The sequence below is a fragment of the Schistocerca americana genome, chromosome 5 (genome assembly GCF_021461395.2).
Source record: "Schistocerca americana isolate TAMUIC-IGC-003095 chromosome 5, iqSchAmer2.1, whole genome shotgun sequence".
NCBI lineage: Eukaryota > Metazoa > Arthropoda > Insecta > Orthoptera > Acrididae > Schistocerca > Schistocerca americana.
In genome coordinates, this window is record NC_060123.1 from 417,946,107 (window position 1) to 417,959,459 (window position 13,353).

Consider the following 13,353-nt stretch of genomic DNA (forward strand, 5'->3'; position numbering starts at 1 on the left):
AGTTCCACCTTCTGCCACTGGATGAGAATATTGTCCTGTAAGCAATCATAACGTGGTGTGGGTGCAGGAAATGAGATGGAACAACCAAACGTACGATAATGATGGTTCTAGCATGTTTATTAGGACATGGTCACAAGCTGCAGTATGTGTTCAGTATGGTCTCCTGGCTCAGCAAACATGCTGCATCTTTCACATGGTATAGTACACACTTGCTTACAGCACATAAGGTGTAATCAGAGCAATATGTCATCATATACTATCCTTAAGATCAGGAGAAGTCCTGATACATCCCTGATGGACACAATCCTTCAGTAATCCCCACAACCAGAAGTAACATGAAATTGCCTAGAGACAATAAGCTCATTACTGGAGGTTTCCAAAAGTATATCTTCTATCTAGAAAGTGACAGGTGGTGTCATCCCAACTTATGAAAATAGTGGTGTGTGTGTGTTCTTGCAAAGCTGGAATCAAGGGGTAATGGATGTTCCTGCACAACATGTCAAGGAGTACAGGCCCATATTTGACATTCTTTACATTTACAGCACTGTGCTTAATAAAATGTGCCTTGTCTGTCCAAGAATATTCCCTGCCTACATGTCACCCACTTCCATGCATGCCAAAAACAAAGGGCAAAGTCATGGTTTTGTAGCCTACCTTGGAGCTTCATTTGATGCACATTCTGAATCTTGTAGGGATACCACTGTAAAATGCACTGCAAAGTCTTTTGAACAGTTACTCAGAGGAGAGAGAATTCCTATGACATATCTCCAGCACGTTGCAGAATTTGAGGCATGTGCTACTCGGTCACCTGTAGCTAAATCAACTTAATCAACAACAGACCATGGAAATGGGTAGTCTTCCTCTCCCTGCAGCACCACCTAATTCACCTGTTTCTTTGAATTTCTTGATCATATTCTTTAGCCCATTTATCGACATGGGGCCTCTTCAAAGATGTTTCTGATGGCCATATTTCCTCAAGGCTGCATTTTGTACCTTTCTTAACCCTTTGTACCAACAGTCACTTCACAAAAGAAATAAACATACATTTCCAAGCATCAGACAGCATACTGACATCAAAACAGGGAACATTTCACATTCTGACTGCTTACAGCACCATATTTTCGCTTGACGGCAGAAAGTGGGACTACTAATTTTTTTCAGCGTACTCTTTGAATGCACCAATTAACGAACATATCTACGATGTTTCTGCATCCTGCGATGTATACAGCCCACATTGCACCACTCACAACACCATCAGTTTAATTCCAGCGACCTGGTATTTGAGTGTGTGTGTGTGTGTGTGTGTGTGTGTGTGTGTGTGTGGAGGGGGGGGGGGGGGGGAAGGGGGTATCCACTTTGTCCCCCAACCAAAAACCCCAAACACTCATGGGAGTTCCTTTAGTCATATATTAGTTCTTAGAATATTCTGAATATATGCTTTATGACAAAATGGCTGTTGTGTGCTTACTATGGTTGCAGGAGGTATTTCATGGTAACCGTATTGTGGTTTAAACAGGTTGCTCGAGACTCTCACTTTCATTGTGTCACAGATCAAAGCTGACATGTGGTAAGAACTCTTTGGTGTTTCCAGTAAATCCACCAAAAAAACCAGCAGGTTCTTCTTCAAATGTTTTAACATTATATGTCAAGGTAATTTTTTTTTGAGGCTACAATTACTTGAGGCTGGACTGCATCAATATGTTGAAACCAACTTCCCTTGTAGAAAAATGATGTACCCAGAACTCTCTCAATGAAATTAAATTGGGATTTGCCTTTCTCACATTGCCATTCTATTTTATATCATTCTGCATCACAAGCCTGATGCTATAATCAAATAACACAACAGAATTATATCCACTTATGAACATTAATGTGTACTTGGTTTACTTTCTAAATAGAGTTGCTGTTGTTGTTGTCTTCAGTCCTGAGACTGGTTTGATGCAGCTCTCCATGCTACTCTATCCTGTGCAAGCTTCTTCATCTCCCAGTACTTACTGCAACCTACATCCTTCTGAATCTGCTTAGTGTATTCATCTCTTGGTCTCCCTCTGCGATTTATACACTCCACGCTGCCCTCCAATGCTAAATTTGTGATCCCTTGATGCCTCAGAACATGTACTACCAACCCGTCCCTTCTTCTTGTCAAGTTGTGCCACAAACTCCTCTTCTCCCCAATTCTATTTCTCTCCTTCAGAAACGCTTTCCTTGCCATTGACAGTCTACATTTTATATCCTCTCTACTTCGATCATCATCAGTTATTTTGCTCCCCAAATAACAAAACTCCTTTACTACTTTCAGTGTCTCATTTCCCAATCTAATTCCCTCAGCATCACCCGACTTAATTCGACTACAGTCCATTATCCTCGTTTTGCTTTTGTTGATGTTCATCTTATATCCTTCTTTCAAGACACTGTCCATTCCGTTCAACTGCTCTTCCAAGTCCTTTGCTGTCTCTGACAGAATTACAATGTCATCGGCGAACCTCAACGTTTTTATTTCTTCTCCATAGACTTTAATCCCTACTCCGAATTTTTCTTTTGTTTCCTTTACTGCTTGCTTAATATAGAGATTGAATAACATCAGGGACAGGCTACAACCCTGTCTCACTCCCTTCCCAACCGCTGCTTCCCTTTCATGACCCTCGACTCTTACAACTGCCATCTGGTTTCTGTACAAATTGTAAATAGCCTTCCGCTCCCTGTATTTTAGCCCTGCCACCTTTAGAATTTGAAAGAGAGTATTCCAGTCAACATTGTCAAAAGCTTTCTCTAAGTCCACAAATGCGAGAAATGTATGTTTGCCTTTCCTTAATCTATTTTCTAAGATAAGTCGTAGGGTCAGTATTGCCTCACGTGTTCCAACATTTCTGCAGAATCCAAACTGATCTTCACCGAGGTCAGCTTCTACCAGTTTTTCCATTCGTCTGTAAAGAATTCGTGTCAGTATTTTGCAGCTGTGACTTATTAAACTAATAGTTCGGCAATTTTCACATCTGTCAACACCTGCTTTCTTTGGGATTGGAATTATTATATTCTTCTTGAAGTCTGAGGGTATTTGCCTGTCTCATACATCCTGTTCACCAGATGGTAGAGTTTTGTCAGAACTGGCTCTCCCAAGGCTGTCAGTAGTTCTAATGGAATGTTGTCTACTCCCGGGGCCTTGTTTCGACTTAGGTCTTTCAGTGCTCTTTCAAACTCTTCACGCAGTATCATATCTCCCATTTCATCTTCATCTACATCCTCTTCCATCTCCAAAATATTGTCCTCAAGCACATTGCCCCTGTATAGACCCTCTATATACTCCTTCCACCTTTCTGCTTTCCCTTCTTTGCTTAGAACTGGATTTCCATCTGAGCTCTTGATATTCATACAAGTGGCTCTCTTTTCTCCAAAGGTCTCTTTAATTTTCCTGTAGGCAGTATCTATCTTACCCCTAGTGAGATAAGCCTCTACATCCTTACATTTGTCCTCCAGCCATCCCTGCTTAGCCATTTTGCACTTCCTGTCAATCTCATTTTTGAGACGTTTGTATTCCCCTTTGCCTGCTTCATTTACTGCGTTTTTATATTTTCTCCTTTCATCAATTAAATTCAATATTTCTTCTGTTACCCAAGGATTTATACTAGCCCTCGTCTTTTGACCTACTTGATCCTCTGCTGCCTTCACTACTCCATCCCTCAGAGCTACCCATTCTTCTTCTACTGTATTTCTTTACCCCATTCCTGTCAATTGTTTCCTTATGCTCTCCCTGAAACTCTGTACAACCTCTGGTTTAGTCAGTTTATCCAGGTCCCATCTCCTTAAATTCCCACCTTTTTGCAGTTTCTTCAGTTTTAATCTACAGATCATAACCAATAGATTGTGGTCAGAGTCCACATCTGCCCCTGGAAATGTCTTACAATTTAAAACCTGGTTCCTAAATCTCTGTATTACCATTATATAATCTATCTGGTACCTTCTAGTATCTCCAGGATTCTTCCATGTAAAATAGAGTTAGCAGAATCAAAGACACCTGTTAATCACCAACAGCACAATGATTCTTACGCGATATTAATTCTCTCTAAATGACAGAACCATCCACAAACTATTTTAGAATTATGATAATATTAAAATTTAATCTGTGGCATATACCGAAAACAGTTATACCATTTTCTTCAAAGCACACTTGATTTCCCATTCATCTACAATGAGAATACTAATTTCTATCTATCTAGATATCTTTAATCCAGTCACACAACATCTTGACTGAATATACAATAAACACGTAATTCACTGAGTAATGTGTCAGTCTGCATCAAAAGCATTCCAAGAATCAAGAACCATAGAATTCACCCTATCAAACACATACAAACATTTCTAGAAGTTATGACTGCACAAATTTGTTTTATCCGGCCACAAAAGGGTGTTAAGTAATCCCTCGGCAAACTGGCATTCAAAACAAAGAGCTGGACTTTGTTGAAATCACAAACTGACTTCAAAATAGCAATTAACTAATCTGTTTGTATCAGATTGGTAACACCGCTGCTACAGCAATCAGATTAACTGCAGCATTCGACAGGGCTTTGCCAGCCCTCAACTTTTAACCTAACATAGAACTCAGGCTGTTACAAGTCAGTCTATCACCACATACTATTTTACAAAACTATTACTGACAAAAGTCGGTTGTGAGCTCTGCAACATCGATGTACTAATTTATATTTACGTGACAAACCCTATTTTTAGGGCTATATTTTAATTTTGACAAATGGATCTATGCAGAAGTTTGTAAAAACGGCGATGATACATCAGTCCATACTAATGTAAAATTGCCACCTTCTGAAGAAGACAAATTTAAATTTGTTGAAACCTAGGTAAAGAATTATTTATCCTTTGCAACTGGTCGGCTGTTTATAATTTTATTACGTGGAACCGTTGCTGTTGTGCAGCTATGTTTAAAATACTGAAAAGAAATTTTGTTACTGTTTGTTCTCTTAGTGGCTGCACATGTATGACTTCACACACCGCTCCATCATTACATTACGAAACAAAACTTATGTCCAGAATCAGTAGGCTAAGTTGATCCACATAATCTAAAGGAGCTAGAAATGTAGTCACAGTTGCATATTACATACAGTCATCATTTCACTGTCACACATTTCAGCATCACTTTGGTCACATAACATGACAGTCAATTTTTCTCCACTAACCAAGTATCATGGAAACTACCTAAAAATCTTCAATAGCATGCTAAATAATTGTATCAAAAAGCTTTTGCACCATCTTCCTCAATTCTGTTAACTTGATTTACCTTCTGCTTGTTTACAATTTTGTGACTGCTTCTGAACCCATAAATAAACCTAATGGTGAAGTGTGTGCAGAAACTCAGCACACCTTATTGGGGAAGAATTAAGCCCCGTAGAATACTATATTGAAAGTAATCTATCAAATAGTTACTTAACATCCTCAAGTGATGCATTGGAATGGGACACTCAACACAATACACACAACATGCTAGTTAGCATCTAAGGTACTCCTAATTGTTGTTCATTAGTCTATTGCACACACTTAGATGAGCAATCCTGCAGTAAAACCAGTCTTATACAGCTTATCAATAACATTTTCTACAAACCCATCAGTCATACATCTCATAAACAAGGGTATACTTGACTGCCATAAGCTTACATGTGCTATACCAACCAACTTGACAGTTTTGTCCAGCAGTTTACACTGGCATTACCACTAGTAAATTATCAGTCTGAATGAATGGTCAAAAACAAATTATCTAAATTGGTAACACTAAATAAACAATAGTAAGTAAATAACAGCATGAACATACATATTTTCTTCATCACTTAAGTCATTATCATCATCTTAATTCATCTAAGGATCATCTTACAATGATATAGCAATTTTCAAGATAACATAACACAAATTAATAACTCAAAATATACAACACAAATGCTACATAACATGCTTTGTGAGGATATGACAGGTGATCTATGAGAAAAGGACAGGTGGTTGGCTGTGGCCCTTATTAAGGAACCATTTGAGCATTTGCCTTAGTGATTTAGGAAAACCACAGAAAACTCAAATCAGGTTGGCCAGACAGAATAACTCCATCCCCCAACTATAAGGTCAGTGTCTTAACAGCTGCACTGCCTAATTTGGTTCACCTGAACAACCCCTTTAAAAAAAAGGGGGGGGGCTCTAAACATAGGAACAGTCTTTCCAACATATAGTTGTACCTAGATATCCCCAACCACTTGACTTGATTTACACTGTATCAAAATATTTTTTTTTTCCATTTTCTACTAACATTTTGCTTTACCAATCTATTTTTATTATCGATTAAAATATTCCATGCCTCCCAGCCATTGTAAGCCTACACTCTGCAAGTTACCAAATTACATGTGGATGAGGGTCCATAACATACAAAATAATTTTCTCCAATTTCATTCATGAGTAGTGATTGGGTAAAAAGACTGTCAGCACCTCTTTGCATGAACTCAAATTTTACCTAATTTTGCCAGAAGTATGTTGGTAGAATTATTAAGTTTTCTTGACACATTTTTGGGCTCTCAGAATTCTATGACTAAGGCTCTATGATACACAATGCCTTGTCTGAAATATCTCCCACTGTAGGCTGTTGAGCATTTAACTGTCTGCCAGCAACCCCTGCTTATTCCCATATTTCAATTTGCATCATACACTTTTTAAATTCTGCTCTATCTATGAACTATCATAAACTGTGCCCTGGTACTTGGATCTCAGCTATCATTCCGTAATTAATCCCACACACTAACAAGCAGTGCCTACAATCTGATGGAGAACATCAAGGAGCTAACTGTATCCACAACAATGTACTCTCCCAGTTATTTAAACATACATCAACTGCTGGATGGTTGGTTTTCTTTCAGAACAGAATGGCATCATTTATCTTGTGCTTAAAAGAGATACTCAAGGATGAATTTCTCATCATCTGTAACACATGAAAACTCCAGAGCACTAAGTGTAACTAACGTGTGTGTGTGTGTGTGTGTGTGTGTGTGTGTGTGTGTGGACGGCCAGTAAGCATCATTCACAGTGAGTCAGCTGTCGGCCTTTGTTGGTGATGCACCAGGATATTAGCAAGTAACATATTTAGCTCTTTCTGTTTGTTTTCGTAGTTCAATTCTCATGCAGCAGCAGTAGGGTTGATAATGTGTGTGCATGCTGTGTGTTGACACAGGAGCAGCTGACCACATTTCGTGAAGACCTGAAGTTGCTTAGGGCCATGATCAGCCATCTGCAGGCTGCTGCCTAGAGATGTGGCAGCAGAGGAAAAAGTTGCACATTTAGTAGATCACCTCATTTGTCATTTGTTACACCCACTGGCCCTGTTGTTGAGGCGCCTTGCTGTGAACCCAATGCAAGGTGATCCACACTCACTGCAGGGCAAGTGGCAGGTTGTAGCGCAGTAACCTCGCTCAAAGTGGAGTGTGATATGGAAGCTGGTCATCTGGTCTCGACTATTTGCTTTTTGAGTGGACAGGTGGCTGCTTCTTCGGCAGGGTAGCAGTACACACATGGGAGTGGGGGGAGGGGAGGAGGGGGGGGGGGGGTTACTGGTTATCAGGAACTGCAATGTTAGATGTATTATGGAGGCCATAAGGGGTACAGCGTCCAGGCCAGAAAGAAATCCACCGTGTACTCAGTTTGTCTGCTGGGGGAATCTCATCCAAGATGTGCAAGAGGTACTGCCTGTAGCTATTGAGGATGCAGTTGTCTGCAACTTCATCGACATCTACATGGATACTCTGCAAATCACATTTAAGTGCCTGGCAGAGGGTTCATCGAACCACCTTCAGAATTCTCTATTATTCCAATCTCGTTTAGCGCACGGAAAGAATGAACACTTATATCTTTCCATACAAGCTCTGATTTCCCTTATTTTATCGTGGTGATCATTCCTCCCTATATAGGTCGCTGTCAACAAAATATTTTCGCATTCGGAGGAGGAAGTTGGTGATTGGAATTTCGTGAGAAGATTCCGTCGCAAGGAAATATGCCTTTCTTTTATGATTTCCAGCCCAGATCTTGTATCTTGTCTGTGGCACTCTCTTCCATATTTCGCGATAATACAAAACGTACTGCCTTTGTTTGAACTGTACTCCGTCAGTCCTATCTGGTAAGGATCCCAAACCGTGCAGCAGTACTCTAAAGCAGGACAGACAAGCGTAGTGTAGGCAGTCTCCTTAGTAGATCTGTTACATTTTCTAAGTGTCCTGCCAATATAACGCAGCCTTTGGTTAGCCTTCCCCACATCATTTTCTGTGTGTTTTTTTCCAATTTAAGTTGTTCGTAATTGTAATACCTAGGTATTTAGTTGAATTTACGGGTTTTGGATTAGACTGATTTAACGTGTAGGCCTAACCGAAGTTCAACGAGTTCCTTTAAGCACTCATGTGGATGACCTCACACTTTTCATTATTTAGGGTCACAACTGCCACTTTTTGCACCATTCAGAAATTTTTTCTAAATTGTTTTGCAGTTTGTTTTGATCTTCTGATGACTTTATTAGTCGATAAACGACAGCGTCATCTGCAAACAACCGAAGACGACTGCTCAGATTGTCTCCCAAATCTTTTATATAGATAAGGAACAGCAAAGGGCCTATAACACTAGCTTGGGGTTCAAATGGCTCTGAGCACTATGGGACTTAACGTCTGAGGTCATCAGTCCCCTAAAACTTAGAACTACTTAAACCTAAGGACATCACACACATTCATGCCTGAGGTAGGATTCGAACCTGCGACCGTAGCAGTTGCGCGGTTCCAGACAGTAGCGCCCAGAACCGCTCAGCCACTCTGGCCGGCTACCTTGGGGAACGCCTGAAATCACTTCTGTTTTACTCGATGACTTTCCATCAATTACTATGAACTGTGACCTCTCTGACAGGAAATCACAAATCCAGTCACATAACTGAGACGATATTCCATAAGCTCGCATTTTCACTACAAGCCGCTTGTGTGGTACAGTGTCAAAAGCGTTCCGGAAATCCACGAATAGGAAATCGATCTGAAATCCCTTGTCAATAGCACTCAGCACTTCATGTGAATAAAGAGATGGTTGTGTTTCACAGGAATGATGTTTTCTAAACCCATATTGACTGTGTGTCAATAGACTGTTTCCTTCGAGGTAATTCATAATGTTCTAACACAATATATGTTCTAAAATCCTGCTTCATGTTGACGTTAACGATATGGGCCTGTATTTTAGTGGATTATTCCTACTACCTTTCTTGAATATTGGTGTGAGCCCTAATAAAGCAGATTTACTTGTTCATGCACTGCACACTGATCCAAAATCACTCGAAAGGTCATCAAATCAAAATTAGTCTGCACCATGTAAAAAGTTCAAATTGTCTACAGGTACAAATAACACAAACTATCATCAACCTAGCTGTTCCAAGTCACCCACAGCTAAAAAAGAACTCTCAAAGCCTAACAAAAATCCCTCTTTCAGAAGTGTGATAATTCTTCATCAGAAGATGAACTTGATGTAATGAAATTGCCAGAGACTCTGGAAACTGATGAATGTGACTCTGGTTCTTCAGACAATCCTGTTGTCAAAGATTTGCTGCTCACTAAGTGCGAGTGTCACGATTTTTTTATGAAATGGCTTTGTTATGTTGAAAGTAGTTGGGAGCAAAGGGGGAAGCAAACTTGTTGATACCTTTGTGTTATTCAAAAAGTTGCAACAAAGGAAAAGGTAGTTGAAACAATGAGGCTTCCCTCCACTGCCTCAATGAAAACTACATTTGTTCCAAAAGAACATGTTATATTCACTGCCCCACTATGTGATAAAGACCGGCAAGCTGCCTCCATTAGAGCTACAGGCTTATTGGTATAGAACTCTGTATACATTTGCAGAGAGGATTTATGTAAAAGAATTTTAATGTTTTTTGTAGTGTGTTTTAAATGAAGGATTACTGTTTATATATACAGCATTGTGTGTTTCACCAATAAATAGTTTATCCACATTTTACAAAAGTCCGGTTTTCAATGGGGATCACCGAGATCGCTTTACAGGGGTGATACTCATACTGCATTACACTGGCATTTACCTGCACATGTTTAAATTATAACAAATCTGAGGGGTCAGTGTAACCCCATGTCATGAGGTAACATTTTTTCCCCCCTACTAACCTATGAAAAATATAACATGCGCAGTGCAATATATACCTCTACAGAAATAATGTACAATAATAAAAATCAACACGAACAAAAACTGATATATACAAGTGATATACTACACAAACATCAAAAAAGCGGTCAATCTTACTCCAGATGATGGCAATGTGAGATAGCCATCATCTATAGAATAAGTACACTTAAAAACTGTACCCGTACCAGGTATGACAGGTAGAAAAGAAACTAAGATATGAAATACAGCAAAATCCATTCTTGAGACTAAAAGTAAAGATGTCCACTACCCAAAGATTGGTTTAAACAGCACAGTGCTTTATTAGGCACAGTCCTATTGGATGTGGTACCCCTTTGCCTTCCTTCTGACCTCTGAACTGATTTAGCCAGCCAGTTGAAAGACATCAGTTTAATGTGGTGCAACACCAAATTTCTCAGATCACTGTAGGGCTATATCCCAGTGTGGTGAAAGGAGTAATAAGCAACAGGAGAAAATCTGTGGACCCAATGGGGATCGAACCATGGCAGATTCGTAAACGGATACTTAACCAATGGTGCCACAGACCCAGACGACAATTTTTATGGCCAACAGAAGTGGAGAATTAGGCAATGTTTGGGGTATTTACGGATGACGTATGTTTATTCGAGAAACTGTGAATTGAGGCTAGAAGTTCCCTCTCTCACACATACGCAATGTCCGTCATGGCAGGACCAACTTTAAATATCACCTGCTACGAGCCACTTATCAATGAAAGCTTTTAATGTACCACAAAACTCCTTCATTCGTGAACAGTACCATAGTTAGTACAAGTACAGTCAAAGGAAATATATCTTCACAAGTTCCCCACTACAGATGCGCCAGTAAAATTCAGTTCTACAAGTCTCGTATATTCAATGTTTATATAGGTATAAAATTCGACATTACTCTATTATAGCGTACCTGCGTCGTCAAAGTATGTGCAAGAGGAGGAAAAAAGATTACTACTTACACTTCCCATCCATAGCTGACATAATACCAAGCCTGAGTTTGTTGTCATGACGCTTCTAAAACACAATCAAAACTCACTGTTTACACTTAGACAAAACACAATAGCAAAGTTCAGTTCCTACCACCGATGTCCCCATTCACGTCGTCTAAGATCTCACTACAATTTCCCTCCAAAGATCTCCAAACTCATCAAATAAATTTTGTGTCTCTGAAAAGTCTGGCAGTCGCGAAACTCTGCCTCGTTTCTGTTACTCCCAGCGATAGCAGCGCCCCAAGTGGCCAGCAAGCGAAAATTCTGGATACGATATCGGAAGAGTGCAAATACTGAAGTTTATATCGATTTGTAACATTGTTTTTACAGTAGCGAGTGTCCGCAATGCCATAAAAATCGACCCACATTTTTGATCGTTTAGTTTCCTAAAGACCATGAGATTAACAGCACGTTGCATTAAAGGATAATTTACAATTCTCTTGCAACGTACAGACATTCACTGAGAAATGTCGTTTTCCTTTAATAATGAAAGCGTATTAGCAAACAGCAGAAGATCTGACCTATTACAGAAAAGGTGTCGTATGCCTATACGAAAGGAAGTGTTTTCTCACTAAACTTTGAATCAAATCAGTTAATGGGGAACGGAAACCTATATGGAATTAATACCTACATTATTTAACGTATCAAATAAGCCATCACAGCTGTAGCTTCAGGGAAAACCACAGAGACGTGATCATCAATCTTCAGAAAATAAAAACGTTCCCCAACACAGGACAAACCAAATGCAAGATTGTTGATAAATATGAGCCACAAATGGCAAGAATATACAACACATTTGCTTATGAAGCAAAAGTTATTACATTTACGGAAATATTCGTATATTAGAAAATCGAGTGAAGTATAAGAATTGATGAATCACTGAACTCCATAAAAAATTTACATCACAAAGAAATTGCCTACGATAACAGTAACCGACGACAACAGATATATATGCTTCTCACAAACAAAACGTATTTACAGTATCTTGCTTTCAGCAGAATAAATAGCAAATAAAGACATATTCTAAAGAATTTCTTCATGAATGAGCTGCAGCTTATATCACTGAATAAGTGTGATTCGGACGTTTTTACGTGTCTTTCACGTTAATACATGTCTCTCGGTAACCTACTAACACATGGAATATGACAACTATTCTATCAATTAAGTAGAAAATAATTTGAAAAAACATTATCCTTACAATGCATATGACTGTCTGCTTTCTCAATTTCCATCGCTTGGAGCGATAGTGTCGCTCCCACTTTCAAACGTTAACAACTTTCGCAGCAGGGAGTGTCGTGGCAGTATTTTTTAGACTGAGGTTTCAATAATTTAACCTCCTCGGCGTCTGGTGATCCGTCTGCGTTGATCACTTGCGAATACAGCCGAAATTCAAATGACGATTAATCCTGGTTCACTTATGCAACTGATTTGGTGGCTTTCTGTAGTGGCATCGTAAGCTACGGTTCACACAGGACGCCGCGAATTCTATGAAGTTGCATAGCTGAAATCATATGGGCGGGTACGAAAGTTATAGTGCAGGGTATGGTATTAGAGCTGTAACAAGAGTTAAATACAAATGCTGAATAAAAAGCGATGGTTGTCAAAACAGCAGTGCATGAAGTTTTTAATGAGTATTGAGTAGAAAGCTATCGAAAGACTTCTCAAAAACTCAAAGAAGTTCTCCTCATATTGAAAGGCTCCCGATGGCAACAAACTTAGCGTCCAGACACTCACATACGATACAAGAACTGACACTGAGAGCAGCGAAATAAAAGTTGAAATGCTTAACTCCGTTTGTAAACTATTTTTTACAAAAAAGATCCAGGAGAACAGCTCGAGTTTAAGCCTCAAACGACTACTAAGGCGAGTAATAATTCACTGGGAACCAGAACTACACTGACAAAAATACAGAAGTTGTTTGGGGTTTTTTTCTGCATAATTTAGTTTGATACTCTCATAGTCAATTGTTCCCTTATGCTCTTCCTGAAATTATGTACAACCACTGGTTTAGTCAGTTTATCCAGGTCCCATCTCCTTAAATGCCCATCTTTTTGCAGTTTCTTCCGTTTTAATCTACAGATCATAACCAATAGATTGTAGTCAGAGTCCACATCTGCCCCTGGAAATGTCTTACAATTTAAAACTTGGTTCCTAAATCTCTGTCTTACCAT

The 13,353-nt window shown here is 39.3% G+C and overlaps 1 protein-coding gene across 2 annotated transcripts in view; it reads right to left on the minus strand.

The window, feature by feature from the left end:
• LOC124615991 (tRNA selenocysteine 1-associated protein 1) overlaps positions 1-11,343 on the minus strand; it is a 59,739-nt gene extending 48,396 nt beyond the window's left edge. The window contains exon 1 of one of the 2 annotated variants that reach the window (XM_047144200.1): positions 11,153-11,343. In XM_047144200.1, coding sequence (XP_047000156.1) covers positions 11,153-11,200 — 48 coding nt within the window. In that variant the 5' untranslated portion in view covers positions 11,201-11,343. The remainder of the gene's footprint in view (positions 1-11,152) is intronic. The other variant, XM_047144201.1, reaches the window with a different exon arrangement.
• Positions 11,344-13,353: the final 2,010 nt, after the last annotated feature.